This window comes from Channa argus, chromosome 11 (assembly GCF_033026475.1).
Source record: "Channa argus isolate prfri chromosome 11, Channa argus male v1.0, whole genome shotgun sequence".
Classification (NCBI taxonomy): domain Eukaryota; kingdom Metazoa; phylum Chordata; class Actinopteri; order Anabantiformes; family Channidae; genus Channa; species Channa argus.
Window position 1 is genome coordinate 24,063,008 of NC_090207.1, and position 23,109 is coordinate 24,086,116.

Genomic DNA, 23,109 nt, shown 5'->3' on the forward strand with positions numbered 1-23,109 from the left:
GGAATTTTATTTACCCAAACAAATCAGCACCCTCAGGCTTCACCCGTTTGAAAAAACATTTAAATTACCAAAATACATTTACAGAGACACTATCATTCATGTGAGCTGAATTAATTTACAGCTTCAGTTCAACCAGAATACAATGCAGCCATTCCTACCTGCCTAGACTATTAAATTACTTCCACTGTAGATACTGTAGTGTTTTCTTTCATACTCACATTGATGTTTAGGATGGAGACATCCTTTCATAAAAAATTTGGTCAAAGAAAAATATCATAATTAAATGTTTCTATATACAAACTAAAAGATTTTAATCACCACTCGATTAAATTAGCTTAGATAATTATACTTAGGTACCTATTTAGCATTATGTCTATACAAGAGCAACTTGTGGTCCAGTGTTTTTAAAGACAATTCATCATGTAGACGGAAACAAATGGTGATTGAACTGCTAACCCTGTGATTAATGGACAACCTGCTTTAGCTACTAAACCACAGATCATAAGAAAATTGGCCAAGACGGGTAAAGTATAAGGTCACCAGTCCACGGGCTCGCCAGAGTAAAATAGAGACATTTTCAGAGTTACTTTGTGTGTTTATTTATGTTTTATGTCTGGTTTTGTCATTCGTTTGTCTCTTTAGCTCAGTTTGTGTGTAATTTTTTTTTGGCTCTTTTTTTCTCTCTGTCAATCTTAAGGGGTTTTTTTTGGTCCCTTTTTTAACATATTGGGTTTTTGTTGTTGTCTTGCATGTAATTTAGTATTTTTTCATCACTGGTCATTTTGCTTTTCTTTTTTTGGTTGTTGTTGTTGTTGTTGTTGTCACTTTTTAACCTGTTTACATGATACTTAAGAGGGAGACGTGCCAAATGAACACGCCGTGCTGTGCTGACCCCTGAAGGGACGAGCCGAAAGCCGCTGGTCATGACACTTAAGAAATCAGCTCTCCAGCTTTTGTCTTTGATCCAGCAAAACCATTTAGAAGTAAACAATCTTAGTGCACATTTACACATACTTTGGAACTGCTATGATAAATAATTAATATTTGGTGAAACAAGGCATTGTGCAGGCGTAACAGACAGACCACTCAGAAACATTGACTTGTGTGGAAAAGTGTGCAAAAAAAGATTAATTATAACAGAATGTATTTTTGTCCTGTTTTATCTGTTCACTTTTCTAATGTTTGTTCGTTTAATTAAAAAAAAACTTTTCTCAGTACTTATGATAAATATTTGATATTCCTTCCATTATCTATAATAAATACAAAAGCTGAGATTAAAACTGCTCAGATATTTCATCTAGCATTTGTCAGTGTTTTAGACTTACACTTCAAGGTGGATATAACGTGGCCGACAATTTGATAACAAAGATCAAATGAAGTTGATATGATTCCAGTGAGAGGAGCTGTAACCTGAGCGGTCACAGTTGGCTACCCAACACAGGCCTGTCTGTTTATTGAACTGACACTGGATCCAGAACAGAACAGCTTTTGTACAAGCCTGAGCTGATGCTGCTGTAGCGTCTTTGGAAAAGACTGACAGCGGGACAGAAACTCTCTCCTGGTTTGTCTGATATCACTTCAGCTGATGAACGGAATCTGATAGGGTTCAGAAAAACACGTTGAGGGGGTACTGCCCGATATCAGCTGGCCTGACAGCAGGTGAGCTGAGATCCTGTTGACAACACGTATTCATATCTTCTCTGGTGAGCACACAAAGCATTTCACAGATAGACCCAAATGTGTGTGTATACTGGTCCTCATGAGTGACTCTTCATGATAGCTACTTTTTTATTTAGGTTCAAGCTCCCATACAGTATGTAGTCTTATCCGCCTTCGTCTTTTTTTGTACCTTTGCTCTTTTTAAGTGACTCACATAAGATAGAAATGGCTTCACCTGTGTGTGCCAGAGGGGCCACTGACACACTGGAGACCACCGGTCCTCTTCTACTCCTCTGTCCTGTAGGCTTCCACAAGGCTCCATTTTAGGCCCCATCCTCTTTTCTTTGTATTTGCTGTCCCTTGGCTCCATCCTCAGAAGACATGGCATTTCATTGCTATGCTGATGATTATCAGATCTATGTTCCACTCAATAAGAAAGCTGGTTTTTGCTGTCTGTTTGTTACTGGAAATGACATTAACTTAACTTTTTACATTTTAGCGATTCAAAGACTGAGGTGATGGTGGTGGGGCTGCCCCCGCAGACTTTGGACCCTTGTTGCCCTTGCACATTGGACAGGATTCATCCTGGCCTGTTTTTAAATCCCTTCTTTAAACCCACTAGTTTTCACTGGCTTTTGACACAGCCTGAGTTGTTGACATTATTTTATCTGTTATTACTTTAGGTATATGTATATTTTTTATTGTATACTTTTGTGCTGTTAACATTTCTGTTGATTTTAAGTTTTTAACCTGCACAGCACTTTGGTCAACCTAGTTGGTTTAAAGTGCTTAACAAATAAAGTTACAAAGTACAACTTAAATTGTAAGTGGGTAGGAGTAACGTTACAGTAAAGTTTAGTACTTACTGTAAGTAAGTGTATTTAATTACTTACCACATCTATCCATTACTATCCAGAGGAATCCAGTGTGCAGCAAATCATGTACATTTGATATCCCCAACTCGAAATGTGTTAAACTCACCTATTGAAGTCCACATGTCTGGCTGCCTTTCTTGCATTCAGCAGCTGGTTGGTTTAGGATTACAGCCCCCTCCCCAGAGAGTTCTTTCCACCTGGGGCACTGTTTTTACCAGCCATTAGACTAATTGAACAGTTATGAGCCTAAGAGGAAAGCAAAGCCTCAGGTGGTTTGACTTAATTTGTCCCAATCATCACATGGTTTGCAGAATAATCTATTGGCAGCTGCTTATTTACTATGTGCTGCATTTTAAATAAAAAATGCAAGGTCCAATCACATCAGCCAAGTAATAATATTTCAAGCCGGCCCCGTATTTGAAAGTATGGTTCACACAGTAACACAGATATGAAAAGAGCAGGACATAGAGCAAGATAATCATTATTTCTCATTACAGTTTTCCTCTGAAAATTATTATTATACCACGCAAGAGCTGATAGGATGATCACTCGTGTCCAGTTTAATTCAACCACTCATTTTTTAATTTAACCCTTAAAAGCGAATGGGAACTCAGGATGAACACAGCATGACAGCATGTGTCAGAAGTAAAAGCATTCAGTACCTTAATACTATCAGGGTAATTTGTAGACATGTTGGTGACCCAGGGCAGTCATTCATTGGTTCCCTTGAGGGAATCAAGCAGCCTTTTAATATAGCACTGAAAACAATTTTTGTATTTCATGTAATGATGTAGTCTGCCAGTGTGGAAGGTAATCCTGGTTTTAATCCTGTTCGAGGCTTGATATGGAAAATATAAAAACCTGATTATTTTTAGCTGTTTAATTTCAACATCATCCAGCTGGGAGTGAATTGCTGCCCCACACGTGATATTTACACGAATATTTGAGGATCTTGAGCATATGTGAGTGTAAAATGGAGCAGAAGACTGACAGCTGGATGGTGCAGCATCAACGGTTATGCTAGTATTGCACCTTTGTACCACCAGAAGGCAAATCCTATAAATCTAAAGGAACTGTACTGTATTTCCACAAGTTTTGCAAAGAAGTTGATTTAGTATTTAGTATGTTGGCTGGGCTCATTCTTATAGATAAGGTAAGACGCTCGGATGTCTGAAGGGAGCTTGGGTAAAGCCACTGCTCCTATCCATTGAAAAGAACCAGGTGAGGTGCCCTGGACATCTGATCAGTATGCTTCACCAACTGAGGATGTCCAGCCAGCAGCAGTCCCTGGGGTCGGTCCTGTATCTAAACAACTCTAGAGTCCCAGAATATTTAACAATCACAGAACGTCTGTGGCTGATAACAAAATGACTGTCTTAATTAGCCTGAGCTGAGCTGCATGACACAAACAACACTGCATAACTATGCTTCCAATCATCCCCTCTTGTGGCCGGATTTGCACACAGGTGTTCTGGACAAGAGCTAAACTGCATACTGAGTGATGAATCTCATTACAGTTGGTAATGCACAGTTTGCATATGTGTTCTCGGTTTGTTTTGTTAAAGGGAGTTTATACATTTGGCTGACAATACTTAAAGCGCCCCTTTGAATGTAGCCACACATGAGAGAAAATGCTGAGTAAGAGTCCAATTCTAGTTTCATTTAAGCTGCTGCAATATGAGCTGAATAGAAATTATGTCAATTCTTGGTATAAGGGACCTAGATTAGGCTGGGAAGTGTTTACTTGATTTGCAAGATCATTTTTATTGTGTCACTCCAGCTGTGAAACGTAGTCATGGACAGAGAGTATTGGTTTCGACAGATGATGGGAGCTTCACAAACATATTTCTGGTACTCAGCTGGTTCAGTTCAGATCTCGTGCCTGAAACATCATTTTGAAGCATCTCGTGTGTATGTGTAGTAATGTGTAGTACATTTCTAAGCAGACAGTAACTAGATTTCATTTAGAAAACTGCAACTTTACTATTAATTAAATACTGGAAAGAATGGTAAATGGTCTGCACTTATATAGCACTTTTCTACCTATTGGCACTCAAAGCGCTTTACACTGCTTCTCATTCACCCATTCACACTCACAATCACACACACACACTCATACACCGATGGGGGAGTTGCCATGCAGCTGGCCAACACTCACCGGGAGCAACTAAGTTGGGGTTCAGTGTCTTGCTCAAGGACACTTCGACATGTGACCAGAGGAGCCGGGGATTGAACCAACAACTGTGCGATTGGTGGACAACCGCTCTACCTTCCTGCTCCACAGTCGCCCCTGTGCAAAAGAACAACTAACCATACTGTTGCACCCAGAGAGACTGCCTCAGGAAATCGAGTGGACGCACAAACTACTGTCAACAAAACGTTATGACCAGCTTTGGTGTGAGGGAACGGAGCAACACAGTCTACAAGGACATGATCAAATGGTGCACCAATGGCTGGAATAGGATGTAATGGGTTTGGTGGAATTGTTTGATTTGGTTTGCTGGACGTAACAGCTTTTGCAGTATTGTATCATATATTTTGAACCAGGCCAGTAAAAAAAAATTTCAAAATCTGTTGGTATGTTTAATTAATGACCAAATGCCCACCCAGTGGATTTTCATGGGCAGGAATTACAATTTGACTTACCACACTCCAATCATCACGTGATTGACACATGAGGATGCCCTTCATGCCGCAACCCTCCCATTTTTGTCAGGGCTCGGGACCGTGCCACCACCCTTAGTGGGTAGGTGGGACCACACCTTGTGGGGTGAAATTCAAACTGATGACCTTCAGCATGTGTTTGAAAGACATCAAGGCCTGATTGGCTCTTAACTTCTTACATGTTAACTATTCAAAGACTGAGGTGATGATGTTAGGAACTAGTAAATCTAGTGGGGTGGTTGAATACGCCAAATCTGAAATTATTAACCTTGGGCTTAAAATTTATACTGACGTGTAGTTCGAAAGCCAGATCCAATCTCTTGTGAAGTCTTGTTTCTTCAACCTGAGGCAGCTGGCCAAAGTCTAGCCCATTCTTACAAAGCAGCACTTTGAAACAGTAATTAGGAGCATCCTGTCTCAAAGTTATGGTGAAATGCTAGTTCATCCGTTTGTTCCTTCTAGGTTGGACTACTGTAATTCCCTACATTCAGGATGCCCCAGTAACTCCCTAAAAAGCCTGCGATTAATCCAAAATGCTGCAGGAAGAGTGCTGACTGGAATTAGCAAGAGAGATCATATTTCACCTTCACTAACCTTCCCATAAAATATAAAATAGATTTTAAAACCCTGCTTCTCACATATAAAGCTCTAATCGGTCAGGCTCCATTATATATAAAAGACCTCATAGCACCATATCATCCCAGTAGACCACTTCATTCTCAGAATCAAGGCCTACTTGTGGTCCCAGAATTTCCAAAGGTAGAATGGGAGCCAGAGCCTTTAGCTATCAAGCTCCTCTCCTGTGGAACCAGCTCCCAGTTCTGATTCGGGAAGCAGACATCCTCTCTACCTTTAAGTCTAGGTTTAAAACCTTCCTATTTAATAAAGCATATAGTTAATTATAGTTATGCTGCTATAGGCTTAAACTGCTGGGGGACCAAACCCTAATGCACTGAGCTCCTTTCCTCCTCTTGTCCCTCTCTCCTCTCCTGTCACCCCACAATTCACCACTGTAGGAGATTAACTCTGTGTCTTCTTTCTCCCATAGTTGTGCTTCTCCCTCTCTCTGTCCCTTTCTGCAGGTGTCCCCGGCTTTGGAGCTGTATGTTTTCCAGCATGCAGCTTCTGGTCCCGCCAACCTGCCTGATGTTTTGATGTTGCATTTTGTTACTTTTTCTTTCCCGTTAAAGGGAATGTTTTTTTCTCCTCCACTGTTGCCACCCGGTTGGATCACTGCAATGCACTTGGAGTCAGTCAGTCGACAGTCTCTCGACTGCAGCTGCACTTCTTTTAACTGGCACTCAAAAATATGAGCAGATTTCTCCTATTTTATCTTCACTTTACTGGCTGCTGCGCACTTTAGGATCCACTCTAAACTTAGTCTATTTGCTTTTAAATGTTTAAAGGATGCTGCCCTGCTGTACCTCTCTGAGCTCCTGCCTCCACCACAGTTGCTCAGTTCAGCTGACCTGCTGCACCTGAGGTTACCAAAAACTGAACGTAAGCTCAGAGGGGCCCGAGCTTTTGCGGTTCGAAATTCTAGAACAAGCTGCCCTTGCACATTACAGACAGGCCTGCTCCTTGCCTGTTTTTAAATCCCCTCCTAAAACCCACTTGTTTTCACTGGACTTGTTGACATCATTGTATCTGCCCATTATCTCTTTTTTTTATGGCTTTTTTTGTATACTTTTGTTTTTATCTTGGTTATATCTTGTGTTTTAAACCTTTACCACACTTATTTGTAGCAAATAGCAACCTATTTGTTTTAACGTGCTTAACAAATAAAGTTACAAGTGTCTCTTTAATATATGTTTGGTCACTGGAATATCTGTTGAATTCATCCACCCCTGAACCCTTAAAATGTAACAAAGAAATACCAGGAGTTTAACAAGACACCATGTCTCAAGTAGGAGCATGTCCATCATTTTGAATGATAATATGATGACTGTTGTTCTCTATCTCAGTCTAACATGAATGTAAGAAAAAAGAACTAATGAAAAACAAGACTAGTCCACAGACTATTATAATGAAGCTGACAAAGATTTATAAGTTCATAAAACTACAGTGCCAACATAAGAAATTAGCAAATCTAAAGCAACCAGAGTTTTCACAACTAGTAAACATTAGTGAATACAACATTTCGGCTTTAGGCTTTAGCATAACCAATTGCTTTTTTTTTTTTTTTTTTTTTACTTAATGTAAAATTTAATACAGCTCTTTTACACATCTAAGTTGAAACAAGTTATATTTGTGTTTACGGTAAATCAGCAATTATCAGCTGCAGCATTAAGGGCTTAACTTATAGTCACAATAGTGAGTGAGTTTGTAATAAAATTAAAGGTTGTAATGCTTCAATTTATTTGGCCGACATTGATTTTATCAACAAGGCCCAGGAAAAGTAGCTGCTAGTAAAGAAAGTAAACCATTTACGTCTGCAGTTTAATATTTAGCTGACAAAAGTATCATGAATCCTTGAGGAGAATTCTGTAGGTTTCGAGGGAGCATTTCTGAGAGGAGACTCTAAATGGTTGAATTTATCTGTGGCCAACGTACGGCCAATCACATTGAAGACAGCCAACACCCAATGTCATAGGTGCTGTCCATTAAAACTTAACTATTTATTTCTGTGGTTGCTTTTTCTCTGTCTGTTACAAACGTGGTTATCTTGTCACTTCGGATTTTGAGGTGACAGTTCCATTTACCAGTGTCAGTAGCTTAAGTCTTTCACCACTTTCATCTGTTTTGATAAGCAAAATTAAGTAATGTGTCTACATGGGAATTTGCCCAGATATAACCATCATTCTGAATCATTCTTAGTTGAATTTGTAGCAACGTGTTATATTTAAAACAAAATGAGCTGCCAGACAGATTTATTTAGATTTATACAAGAGGACACAACGCTGATTCAGCAAAGGCCAATCGAGTGTTTCTTGATAACTCATGTGGCATTTTTGCCTGCTTGAAATTCATTACTAATATTTAAATTATACATGTTCAACCAGTTTTTTTTTTTTTACTTTAAATATTATTCCACAAAAGCCTATCTTTCATGCCAGAAGGAATTTAATGAGAGTAGGTGTCGGTTTTTTATTTATTTATTTATTTATTTTTGAAGTGGCTCTCTCACATGAGAACAGCTCTTCAGATTTTCCTTTAGTGTTATGTATTTCACATGAAATTCCACAAAGCCTCATCTAACAGAAAGCCAAATGAGATGAAGATGGTGTGCAGGAAAAATGTGACCCGCTATCTGTCTGGGGAAAATAAACTAAAAAACATGAAACACAATAGTTCGGAAATCTTGGCGAATGCTCGATTTCTACCTGCACACACATACTCTCACAGGCATAAGAGGATCCAGCAGTACTGACCACCCAGCTGGGAGATCAATAAACTGGCTTCCTCTGCTCTAGCACATATAATAGCATCATCAGCAGAGGCTGCATTCATTATAATTGAAGAACAGTGATAAAAAGCTTAGTGTAATATTGAATCAATGCCCACTGCTCTTCTTTCTACTTGTTTACAGAGAAGCACCAGTACTTTCCCAGATATTGTTGTAAGTTATTGATATTAAAGTACCGACTTAGGCAGATCATCAGTATAAATGATGTTGGTATTTTGCAGCTAACTGAGGTTCAATGCAGTTAAATCTAGTGATGTGGTGGTCGAAATACCTGTTAGATGAAAGTTAACAATATCATTCAACATGTTTTTAAGAACCTTTTAGGTCTTGGTTAAAAATATGTTCACTAACAATAGGTTTTAGTAAAGTATGTGGTGATTTCACTGACTTTTCAAAAGTTTTTTAGAAAAAATATATTGAGTGCATTATAAGAAGATGTGGTTCCAATGTTTTGGCCATGCTAATTCATTTTAAATAGGGTGTCCAATACTATAGAACCACATCTTCCTATAATGCACTCAAGTACCAACTACTATGAACTCAATAAAAAACAGAGTGTAGAATTCTTTTTTCTGACAGTTTCAACTTTAAAACTGATAAATTATAACATTGTAAAAGGAGAATTTATAGCAGAGCTGCTGTATTGGATTGCATTAAATTGTACTGGCACACATAATAAAGTGGCTGGTGAGTGTATGTGATATACTGAACAAATCTACTGAATGAGGGTTGGTTTGGTTTTGCAGGCCCACATGTTGCCGAAGGATAATGAGCGAGTAAACACACTTTTAAAAAGTTGTCCCCTGATAATGTGTGTACACGTCCCTCTGATGTGCACTTGCATGCAGATAAGCATCATGAAATCGCAACACAATCAACCTTACACACACACAAACACACACGCACACAGCCTTTGATCACACACACACACACACACAAAAGATTAAAAACACATGACTTAGCTCATTGGGCGTCTTGAAAATTTGCATACATTACTCATAAATGACCAAAGGTGCTGCTAACAGCCACATGCTGCTGCACACTGCATGCCACATACTGTCGAGCACTGTGTAATTAAACTTGCTTGCAATTATTAATGTTTTCAACGCAATTGGGACGGAGAATATCCTGTTGCCCTTTAAGCCCATAAATCATAAATGGGCAGCATTTGTTGCTGTAAATTAAGGGCCTGCTGTTCAATCTCTACAGCACAACCCTATAATCTTCCAGGTGAGACTGTCTGAAAAAGGTCCATATTTACACAATACTGCATTGTCTAAATCTTTGTAATGTCTTGGCTTTTACCAAATTTTGGGTGTGGCCATTTAAAGCAGCTACAAATATATCTGCCTTCATATTTGGGAGGGGCAACACCAATTGCAGTGTCGAGCAGTGAAGCAATATTGACGTAGTGGCCAGGTGCATTGCTCAGGTGACTCGCCCCAAAACTTTTTTCCCACTGGGATTCATTGGTAAAGACAAGACCATAAAAAAGTGAATAGATTTTCTGAGCATTAGAAATCCTGTAAATTTACTCCAAATCTGATGTTATTTCATTTGGCTTAATATCATTTAGAAAGTCTGGAAGAGCTGTGGGATTATTTGAATTTTTTTCCTCAGTCGATGCAACTGGCCGAGTTTGCAAGTGCACGAAAACAAAGCATGAAGGTCATCCAGGTACTTTTGATGGAGGAATGAGGCCTTTGTGCTACTACTGAGCAACTTTACCAGAAATAAATGGGCACCATGTTTCAGTCTGGTACCCAGTTCTCATACTGCGTCCAAGGGCAACACAATGTAGAAATTAGTTGTCTTAGAATAACCTGGCTTTTAGTGTTAGAACAGTTTAACAAATCCCCTTCAGACATCCGTTAGACAAAATTATTAATATGTAGCATTTTTATGGCTAACACACTCTTTCCTTGAAAAACCCAAATTAGCTCTCAGTACACTTAACACTTTTAATTTTTACATCAAAATGTCTTCCATGGTAGTTGTGACGTTGCAGAATAAGGTATTGCAGATTCCTGGTTCTCAATTTGAATATGGAAACAACCTTCAAAGTGTTAAACACTGCACATACATCGTTCTGTATCAACATCCAAGGGAATTAATAATGAGAAAAACAAAAAGGTGCTACTGGCCCTACTGGCTCGTGTAGCTGTTATTATAAAGCCACAGGAATGATAATGTAAGTCTGACCAGCAATCACACACACACACACACACACACACACACACACAGCCACAGCATTTTGATTGGTTTCATAATGATGGATGGATTCATTACAGTTTTAATGTCCTGCTAGTCTCCTGTTTCTACGGAAACACTCAAGACTTTAATCTTCTGGAATTTATTAGTTAGATAATGGTTTGGTTCATGCATATGAAATACAAGCACAAAAGTTAGCTTCAAGCTTAACAATCACTCAAATCATCAAGCTCTGACGGAGGATCAGTATGGTCAGGATGATGTGTGGACAGATATACCTTGACATTCCTGAATTCCCTCTAGACATAATCCGATTGTCCAACCATGCAAGAGCCAAACAGATAAGACAGTCTGCTGATGTATTCTCCCTTCTGGATATTTCATCAGCAAAACGTAACTCATAGGAAATGATGTGGTTTCGTGTTTAATTTACATTACTGCACATTTGGCATTTTTAAGAGAAAAACCCTCCCAGTAAATACATAATGAAATTCACAGTCTGCTCAACAGTAAAATCCTTTAGAGTTATTCATGTTTTTATTATGAGTAAATTGGAGAATGTCAACCCTGCTTTGGCAGGGATAAAAACACACATCACAGGTGGCCTCACACTCAGCACATGAATATTGTGAGGGTGCCATTTATGAGGCAGCTTAAAGAAAAGCTTGGTTAAAGGTAAAGTGTGCAAGACTTAGTAGCACATAATTGAAACTCAGATTTGAATTATCATCAATAAACTAACTAGTAAATTGAAACAGGCTCATGGTTTTTGCCTACAAAACATGATCTGTGAAACATGATCAACTCCACGAAAACCTTAAAAACTCCAGAAGTTCACAAATAACATCCCTAAGTTGTAGTGTGGCCCCTGTGGAATTCACACATTAGTGTGTAAGCAGTTGCAGCCAGTGGAACTGTTACAGTCATAGTTTTTTATTATTGATTAATCTTGATTATTTGGTCTGTAATATAGATAAAATAGTGAAGGCTGAGCCACAATGGTTGTTCTGTCAAAACAATAAATGAATAAAAATAAAACATATCTCTTGAATAATTAAAAGGAGAGCATGAAATGTTTGATATTTTGCTGTTAAAATAACTTCTGTCAAATTAGTGATTCATTTTTTTGGTAGTCAGCAAATCAAATCATTAATTTTGATTTTTAAATGAGTTGTAGTGGAAGCTAGCTTTATATTTTATGCTATTCATGTATTTTTTATGTAAAATTATTACTTTTAAAGTTACAAGTAACTAAATCTTATTATATTATTATGTGGAGTAAAAATGTAGATTACAAGTAAATGTGAATGTACTTACTGCTGTAGTACTGTAAGGTAAGAAGCATGACCTGCAATGACTACATTTGGATCTGATGCAACCTGGTTTTGTTTCAAATTATTTAAACTTTTTTCAGATTTTTATTTATTATTATTTTTTAACAACAACTAAAAAAAAAAAAAAATACTTTCACGTCGGAGTGAAAACAGATCTTTACAAAGTAATCGAAATTAATCAGTAACTGAAAATAAGTGATTGTCAGTTAATGATTTCAGAGCCAATCCCAGTGATATTCATATGCTGTAGAGACAAGCAACCATTCATCGTTACATTAAAAACAATAATTGATAAAAACTCTCATATTTCCTTATATTCCTGTCTTGATAAAAAAAAAAGACAACCTGCATTATTCACCTATTGTAATTATAGCTACTTGTAACTTGCAACTTCATTTGTTAAACCCTTTAAAACTCGTTGTTGACCAAAGTGCTGTACAGGTTAAAAAAATAAAATGAACAGAAACAAAAACAGAACAAGACTATAAAATAGCACAAAACATATACAATAAAACAACCAAAACAGTTAACAATAAATAACAGACAGATATAATAATGTCAACAACTCATACTGTGTCAAAGGCCAATGAAAACAAATGGGTTTTAAGAAGGGATTTAAAAACAGGGAAACAAGGATGAGGCCTGTCGACAAGTGCAGGGGCAACTTGTTAGACAGTTTTGGAGCAGCCACTGCAAAAGCTCTGAGCTTATGTTTACTTTTTAGTACACTCTGAAGCAGCAGGTCTGTAGATCTGAGCCATGTCTTCTGAGGATGGAGCCCAGAGGCTGCAAATCGTGTGCTAATTTAAAAATCCTATTACTTGACTATAAACAATTTTCTCTAAAATCTTTGATGAAAAGGACAATCTGGATATAGGTCTAACATTAGGAAGAACATGTGGCTCTGGTTTTGAAAGTTTTCACACGTTTCATAAGAGAACACAAGACAGACAGTCTGAGGAACATAAGGGGTTAACACACAGGGTTTGTGACATTTAGAAATAATAATATTAGCAAAGTGTTTCCTCTTAGCTTTATTCCCTACGTTCAGGATGCCCCAGTAACTCCCCAAAGAGCCTGCAATTAATCCAAAATGCTGCAGCAAGAGGTGCTGACTGGAATTAGCAAGAGAGATCATATTTCACCTTCACTAGCTTCTCTCCATTGGCTTCCCATTAAATCTAGAATAGAATTTAAAACCCTGCTTCTTACATATAAAGCTCTGAACGGTCAGGCTCCATCATATAGAGAAGACCTCATAGCGCCATATCATCCCAGTAGACCACAGCTCCCAGTTCAGATTCAAGGAAGCAGACACCCTCGCTACTTTTAAGTCTAGGCTTAAAACCTTCCTCTTTAATAAAGCGTATAGTTAGTTAGCTTATAGTTGTCTCTGTCCCTCTCTCTGTCCCTTCCTGCAGGTGTCCTTGGCTTTGGAGCTGTGTGTTTCTAGTGTACAGCTACTGTTCCTACCAACCTGCCCGATGTTTTGTTGCTCTGTTCTTTTCTCTCTCCACTTTCCACTCACCCCAACCGGTCAAGGCAGATGGACGTCCACCCTGAGCCTGGTTCTGCTGGAGGTTTCTTCAGTTAAAGGGAGTTTTTCCTCTCCACTGTTGCCTATGGCTTGCTCCAGGGGGAATTGTTGGATTCTCTCTATACATCTTTATAGTCTTGACTTTATTCTGTAAAGTCCCTTGAGATGACTTTGTTGTGAATTGGCGCTATATAAAAAAGTTGAATTGAATTTTACTGTGGACTGGTAAATACGGCAACAAACTTTCAATACTTGAAAGGACATTTGCAGTTTATCCTTTTCCTACTCATGTTCGGCTCTGGGGCACTCGCGCCTCACATTCAGCCAGGGCTCAGATTTAGCTTTAGGCTGCCTGGCTTTAAGTGTAGCCACGGCAACCAATATAGTCCGCCAGCTCAAGTGAAAGGAGGTGTTGAGCTCATCTGTAAAAATGCCCGTGGACACAGAGAGGACATAGTTCTGACTGAAGAGGACTGAGAACTGAGCGGCAGTGGAGGGGTTAATAGCCGGTGGCGACTTTGAACAGCGTTACAAGGCAAGGAAATATTAAATACCACATATGATCATATGATCTGAGAAAACAGCTTGACAAAACCTCCAGATTAAAAACAGGCAGGTCACGCGATAAAACCAAGAACAAGTGTGTGTCCGTGGGCCCAGACACAGACTGCACCAAATTAAAAGAGTTAGCGTTGTGACAGAGGGGAAACATGGCAGCAGAACTAATGATGATTAATTAATTAATTAATTATCATTTTCCAAACACTGGTTAACTAATTAAAGCATGATCCATAACTGATATAGTTCTATTTTACCATATCAAGTGGCTTAATGGAGCTGAGCAATTGAGATTCAAGTAGCATGATATACATTTTCTTTTCTCACGTGTGTTATAGCGGATAAACCAAGAAAGCATTTTACGTTATTTATCTATCCATTTGTGTAACAATAAGAGTATGATCACATAAACTTGCTGGATGTGCCTTCGTGCAAGAATGATGCAACATGCTCCTGCTGTTCCCCCCCAGTGAAATTCACTGCGGTAATGAGAGTGGAGCATGCAGTCAGCTTCAGGGGAGTTTTAGGCAGGCTGCGTTTCAGCCTCAGGAAATTATTAAGCAAAAAATATTTTATTAATACGCCATTAAAAATGGATCCATGTTCATTACTTTCACTGATAACTTTCATCCACTTTCTTGCTGAGAGAGGATTTCATTTCCTCAAAGAACCGGCATTAGCTTTTTGATGCCTTAAGTGTTAAATATTCTTTATGCAGAGACGGTTGTATTATGACCAGAGATCATAGGACACAGAGCTATAAACCGTGTGTCATGTGGCCATTAGTTTCTTAGTGAGGCAGTACACAAACTCAACATTGTAAGTGTACCTAAAGTACAAGAGTATTCCACTAAGAAAACATCTTCCCATCTTCTCTTCAGCTCTTTTAGTCACTGTTCTTTCTAATGTCCTGTCTGCATATGCATCTCACTGATGATGTGGCTCGATTCATGTCATAGTTAACTGTTATTTTAATGTTTTTTAATTAACTCTGACAGTGAAAGTACAAATAGAAAATTGAATTATTTATATTTGACTTTGATTGCTTTGTTTTCAGACATTTAAAATCTTTTAAAAAAGAACCTCACTACATGCAGTATATCTTGGCCTAGGGTTGATTTTCTCCTCCCTAATTCCTTCAGTTGTAAAAGAGAGCAATTACTCATCTCTATGCATTATAGAAATGCATAGGGGACTTAAGGGGACTAGGGGACTGGCTGGGCTTTATCCAAAATTGAATTCCTTTCTCACATCTTCAATGTTGTTTTTTGTTCTCTCTCATTTCTAAATCGGACTGGAAATGTTAGATTACAGATTAGGTCTTATGCTTAGCCCCAGTCCATGAAAAAGCCACTTTGTCTGAATCCTTGTCTTCCACTCTTGCTCTCATCACACTCAGGTAGAACATTAAATGCGATGTGAGTGCAGCAAGAGGGGGTAGAAGTACACAAACCAATCACTTAAGCTAAAGTGTGGGAATTTGCCTAAAAACTCACTTCACTACAGTACCACTTCAAATTCTTCTGCTTTAACATATACCTTTGAACAATGCATTTCACACAGTACTGAATTCTAACGTACATTTTACACGTGGTCAGACTGTACACAATTTTTGTACTGGGAGTAAGTTCATCCTTAATAAAGCATCTTCATTCATTACCTAATTAGATTTTCTATTAAGAGTCTACATCTGTGGAAATAAATGTAGTGGAGTAAAAGCTCAAAGATCAAAGAAGTTACCTAAAATGGAAAAACTCTAGCAAGGTGCAAAATTGTACTTAAGAAAAGTACTTGAGTAAATGTACTGACTTATCACCTTTAATTGCATCCTTGACAACCATACCTATATCAAAAGGATAGCATCAGTGATAAAATGGTCAGTTATATATATATATATATATATATATATATATATATATATATATATATATATATATATATATATATATATATATATATATGCAGAGTATATGAACATAAAATCTCTCCCAGGCTTTGTTGTTGTGATCTGTTGTCAGATTGATTGATGGCTTTGACTGGAGTTAACATTGTGATGGATGCAGTCTGATTCCTCTGAGTTTAGAGAATTAGAACAAAGGAGGTCAGTCCAGATGCCTTTGTGACACCATAGCTTCTTTCCTACACGCCTCCTCATGCAGAAACTAGTTTCGGACCCTTTCCCATTTACATTCTATTATTCAAATGTTAAAAGAGTGAATTAATGAGTCCTGCTTCCTGATGGGCTGCTGTTGTCTGCATGGCTTAATTAGAATAATACATCTTCATGGGTCAGGACACACCAAGCCCAGCACGGCTGGAACGTTTTACTGGAAAATGTAATGAAAGGAGCTCCACCACAGTGCCTGTGGAAATATGCTGAGCAAGCTTAGTGAAACATACCTACCACAGACCATGATCAACCATAGGTCAGAGACGTTTAGAACCTCAACCAACTGGAATTTGCAGCTACAATACTTTTTTTGATATGCTCCATGATTTGTCTTTATGTGAAGAGCTGCTGAAGATGCCTCCCATGACACAGACTCAAAACAGCACTGCTATCGGACAGACATATTTGTTTCTGAAGATTTTTGAGCAAGGTTCACTATTCTAACCAATCAGAGAAGGTCAAACCCGCAGCCACTGCACTGTACTGAACAATGTTGATACAACCAGCTGTTTAAATACGGGTCTTTCACTAATATTGACCTTGCTTTTTTTGGTTCTAGTTTGAGTAGTATATGTAAACGAATGCCATAAAGATATCTCTCTACATTTAGCGGAAAAGCGCCTCCAAATGACATCATTTGAAGGAACCTTTCGTTCAGATTATGTTTTCTCGTCGTTTACACTATGAAGTTTGTCATCATGGTCCACCAGCTTTTCGTAGATGAAATTATCTGAACTCCTAATCACGAAAAACTCCTCCTTGTGATGTCATCTCGAGAAGTTTTTAAGGAAGAAATATTTTAATATAGAAAAGTCAGAAGGAATTTTAAAAGCATTAATGTACCAAGCGATAGCAGGTTAAAAGTTGGTAAAGTTGCCCTTTAAGTTAAAAGAAGAATTACATAAATAAAAAATGCTACAAAAACACTCATGCTGTGAAAATAGTCCTCTGTCTTATTGTACCATCCACCTACCTATGAGACTTTTTCACATCACTGTTTTAGGTCAAACAAACAAACATGGAAGATGTGTGATGCTCATTTATTATTTAAAGGACGGGTTTAGAGTTTTTCAAGCTGCTATTAACACAGTATTGAGGTAGCAACACCTTCCTCTACTCTGTGTCAGATTTCCCCCTGAAAGTGCCCTCGTTCCATGGAAAATACACACCAGAGTGAAGCTGAGACTCATTTGAAAAACAATGCCCATCATCAGCCAATCAGAATGACTTCTGAACACGCAGACCTGGATAAATCTGCAGAGATCAATAATCTATCTAAAGAGCAAATAGAAATTACTTTCCAGTTCTAAGCTTCTGTCTGTCTGTCTTTCTGTTATTGTCTTTGTTTGAAATGTGTAAGAAGTTATTCCAGCTGCTCAAAACAATATATTAGATATATTATTAATATTAAGAACAATTTTAAATAACTGTGATGCCTTGGTGGTGAGGGATTATAAATTGTTCTTTGCCTTTGCCATTTTATACTTATTAAAGCAGGCTAACAACAGTAATTAGAGTATTTCTATTAACTTACTATACAGTCAGACATAGACATTACTATAATCACTGTAAACAGGATGAAGAAGCAGCTAATAAAAGCAGCACAATACAACTCTCAGAGTTTGTGTAGTTGCAAGTGTCTTTAATTCTTTATTCAGACACAGTAGAGCACATAACCCAATGCACAAAGAGACTAAGAGGGTGCATGAGATAGGTGGACGTCCGTGATGTAGGAGAAATGACTTATCCAAAGCATCATTTGGACTGAAATACTTTGCAATTCAGTGTTTTTTGTTTGGACTTGCATTAACAAATTATACGTGCACTTTGCAATATTAAAAACACATTTCTGTAAATGATTGATTGCTATTGATGGCGGTGGTAGTGTCTCTCACATCGGCTGGTGCCTCTGACATCTTCCAGCACCAGTCTGATTTTAGTCCATTGTGTTCTCTACAGTCTCTCTACAGTACAAATCCTCAGCTCTATATAAACAATTTCAGCTGTCAATAATAAGCGTATCAGTCTCTGCAAAATAAAATGCTTCAACGCAAGTCAAAGCTACATTTTGATCAAACACAGTTCTGCAGTTGACACAGCACTGAAAATGACAGAAGAAATCACTTATACTGTAAACATACAGCAGTTACAAATTAATCTGATCCACAACAGTAATTATATATATTCATAAGTTTCCTCAATTTCTCATTTATACTGTACAACACTGGCTTTAAGGTCTTTCATTTGTTAAAATGACAGGTAAGAAAGAAGAATGCTACATATGCTTTCAATAACATATACTGTATAAAGCTGAATTACCCTTTAAAACACTTCACAATATCAATTTTCTTTTTGTAAAACCATTGCAGTTATGGTCTAGTCAGTCGTCTACCAACACATTCTACAAGGCTCTATAGTGAAATGGATTCCGTACATGTGAATGCTTGACTTTCAACAGCAGTGTTAAATTTCATCAAAGTAACCAGTAACACCTCCCTGAGATGAAAACTATACTGAAATGAAAGGATCTAGAACAGAGAGATACTCTATTTCTTAGCCTACATCACTGACCACATATAGTAGAAAGTTTATGCTGCATTTACAAAGAAATACTTTTTTGTTGTTGTTGCTAATTACATTTTTAGTTTGTGAATCATGTAATAAACTATAAAACTGTGCTAACCAGTGTAAGTGACATTTACTGTAAATGCAAGTGCTACAACAGATTAGGAGTGTGACACATGGGCAGTCAGACAGGTTTTAATCAAGTAAGATAACCACTTCACTCAAGCCCTGAAAGCAAACATCGGTAATAAACCTTCATTGCATGAGAGAACGGTGTGCATCCACAACTACGTGAGGTACCAATTGTTAATGTTGAAGCAGGAAGTCAGTCTGTAACTGATGTTTACCTCAGACAGTTAAGGTCTGAAGTATTTATCAAAATCCAGGGCTTTTGGCTTGTCCGTCCAGGGGTCGCCACTCCGGATGCCCTTCCTGCTGCTACCTTCTGATTTTTGAACCCGAAGCCTTCTGCATTCCAACCCAATGCTCTACCACTGACCCACCAGGTCCCTTTGTCTGGAGTACAAGGGGACCTTCAAGACTGAAGCTAAACAATTACATTCAAAGCAGACTGACACATTTGAGCTTTAGTGTCTGTCCACTTGGGACATCGCTGCAATAATGGACATGACGTTTTGTAATCGTAAGAGGTGGTCTCACCAGGGATGTTGTTGGAAGGGTCACTGTTGGACCAATCAACAAGCCCTTTGGTCCAATGAACTGAGCTCTTCATCTTTGCAGATGACGTGGTTCTGTTGGATTCATCAAGTCATGACCTCCAGTGGAAACTGTGACGCCGTGATCAAAAATGAGGGTAAGCACCTCCAACTTTAAGGCCACATGACTCTGCTGTTAAATAGCGGACTACTCCCTTCAGGGTTGAAGCTAGTTGCTACCTGTTTGCAAGTGCAGTCAGTTCACAGTGGTTCACTGGAATGTTGTGTTGAGAGGGAGCTGAGCCTGAAGGTAAAACTCAAAATGTATGCTTCAGATCCCTTAATAATTTACAGTCATTGAATGCTTAATGACAGAGAGAATGAAATTGCAGATGTGGCCAAAGTCAAATATCTTTGTAAGGTGGCTGGACTCAACCTTAACACCTTAACACGCTTCTGCAGGTTGGCTGTGGTCTTAATGTGCGTACCCACATTAAATGTAGCTCAGATCAAGGCTTTGCAATCTATGAAGATGCAGACCTGTGGGAACTATGGGAAATGGCAACATTTTTAAACATTAAATTACTTTCTCTGAAACTGTTTGAAATGACACGTATGGCCTTAAAGATCGTATTCATTACAGCCAAATGTGGAAATGGACAATTGAACACATTTTGGAGTAGTAGTAACATCTTGCTAATGATATGTCCTCAGTGCACACGAATCTTATACAGTGACCTCGCAATTATTACAAACAATATTTCTAAGCTGATAGAACAGAGTCATGATCTTTCATGTTTTTATTGAACACACCCATTAAACAAACACTGGGATGGTGGATAAGGTGATAGCAACAGTGTTTTCTTAACTAACTGAAGCTTTTTTGGCAGTAATAACCTCAAACATGCCATTTCTGTAGCTGGGAATTAGAGCTGCACAAATAAAATAGCTTATTTTGTTTATTATGTTGGCCTTGGTTCGCCCTGAGTTGTAGTGTCATGTTTTGTTTGACACTTTCTTTTGTTTAAAATAAGTATCATTCTGTTGGAACATCTCGATCCTGGATTTTGGAGAAGAACTGCTTCAGGTCAGCCCTATTCTTAAGTCAACTGATGTGAACAACTCTCTTGAGGTCATTCCAGAGCAGGTCTACTGGGTCGAGATCTGTTCTCTGACTGGGCCACTCCATAACATTTTTATCTCAGAAGATTTACTTCAGTGTTTAGGGTCAATGTCCTGCTGCATCAATCAGGTTTTTATCAGCTTCAGCTTGCAAACAGCCCCCCCCTGATATTATCCTGTGGAATAATGTTAATAAATATGTTTTAATGTTGGCGTGTGGTTCCTTTTATGCCACACACAGTGCTGTGCGTTCATCCCAAACAATTAGACTTTAATCATTTAATCTGTCCACAAAACATTTTCTCAGTAGTCTTATAGACAATCTGTCGAACTGTGGACTGATGGATATCTAAGGGCTTTGCAATTACTCTGTAACCCTTTACGACTACATCAACTCAACAACTCTTGATAATAGGTCTTTTGAGGTTTTGTTTTATTTTTGCAAGACATGGTTCATATCAGCCGATGCTGCTTGTGAATATCACACTGACTATGTTTGATTGGTTTCATAGGTCAAAGTTGGTCTAAACAACACCTCCATTCTGTTTTTATTAATAGGATTCCAGGTTTGCCAACACCTGACTTTATCAGCTTAGAAATATTGTATTATATTTGTGTCCAATTTATGCAGAAAACCGGGAAATTGCAAACAGTGCCTTCAATGTTACCTGCCACTGTATATACTGTATCTACCCATATAAGAAAGTGGATAGGAGCATTTATGGAGTTTAAGTAATAATTAATTGTCTCGTTTTTGCTTTGAAATGAGTTGACTTTAGAGTTTGATTATTACCTGTCCGATTGCTTGTGTTTCTTGCTTGAGCCAAATTTTTTTAATTTTCCTGGCATTGGGCATATTTTCTGTCGGTGATAGTAAAAAAGTGACTGCTGAGATTTGGGAGAACGGTGCAAATGCTATTACAACCTGGGTCAAGAAACAGAAAAGATAAAAAACAAACAAAATCCCGAATTGCAGCAAACAAGCATAGATGGCCAAAATCATGGAAATAAGGATCAATTTGCTATAAACCATTCCTGTGTGGATGCAGATGCATCTTATTAGTTCTGCTGGTCTTCTTAAAGCACTGTCACAGCCACAGACAAATCATTTACTGTTCAGCACAGCAAATAGAAGGTAATCGCATTACAACGTATAAGAGTTCAACCCGAGTCGTTATTGCCATCAACCCCTTTAAGGGGATTCAGCTTCACTCTATGTAAGCACATATGCAATAAAAGCATCATTGTTAAGTTGCACTGTGTGTATCATACAAAATCTGCGAGCAAAGAGAACAATTATCTCAGCCTCCAAGCCCACGATACTAAATGTCCTATTCTGTTTATTCCAAATAAAATGCTAGGTTCTATTCAAGTAAAAGCAAACCAAAAGAGTTAAAAACAACCCTCATATTCTCCAGTCAAAATTCCACTTACAGCATTTAGCGTCCGACAGAAAAGAGTATAATTTAGTCCATGCATTTTAAAAAAGGCTGCCATGTGTCAGATCCACCACGCTCACACTGTCAGTGAAAAAGAAAAAAAAAGATAGCTAGTACGCAGCTGTGTGGAATGTCAAAGGTCAATGAGTTTGGTGGATAGCAATTCATAGAAAATATTTAAAGTGTACTGTATACGGACAGGTAAGAAAGTTAATGCAGTGCTACAACGTAAGAACAAAAAATAAATAAATAAATCTCTTCTTGTCAAAGCAGCCAGATGGAGTGAAACAGAGAAGAGAGGAAGAAATCAAAATGAAGTGGTGGAGAAAAGGCAGAAAAAGCAGGGCAAGCTGACCACAGCTTGTCTGACATCAATCCAGTAGTTGGTTTTTATCTTCGTGCCATGCTCACTGGACACATATCTGATTCTTCAGGCTGTTGAAAGGAAGAGAGACAAGAGAGAACAAAGAAACAGTCAAACAATTCCACCTCAGTGTATAAGAATTTCCATATTAAGGTTACGTAAAATGTTCTCCCAATGAGTTTCTTTCAAAATTCTATTATTATATCATTTATCACCGAATTATAATAACACTTTGTAGAAATTGCTTCTAATTGGTTGGAGGGGTGTGTGTTAAAAAAAGCCCTTTAAACGTAATAACCTTGCAGAGTTTTCAACCCAAACCCTGATCTTCATCATAAACCACCGAAGTGGTGTCAGATCAGAGAACATGTTTATCTTTGCAGCAGCGATTTGTTTTGGAAGGCAGTTTGGAAAACTTTCATATGTAAAGTCCAAAGTCTCTTAAAATTATCTTTACCGTAAGTAAAGTAAAATGGTCTGCACTTATTGGCACTCAAACAGCTTTACACTGCTTCTCAATCACATACATGCCGATGGGGGAACTGCTAC

General features: G+C 38.1%; 1 protein-coding gene across 1 annotated transcript in view; it reads right to left on the reverse strand.

The window, feature by feature from the left end:
* Window positions 1–16,240: 16,240 nt before the first annotated feature.
* The window catches only part of zmat4a (zinc finger, matrin-type 4a), a 132,105-nt gene continuing 125,236 nt past the window's right edge, over window positions 16,241–23,109 (reverse strand). The window contains 1 exon segment of the mRNA XM_067522309.1: window positions 16,241–22,631. Coding sequence (XP_067378410.1) covers window positions 22,604–22,631 — 28 coding nt within the window. The 3' untranslated portion in view covers window positions 16,241–22,603.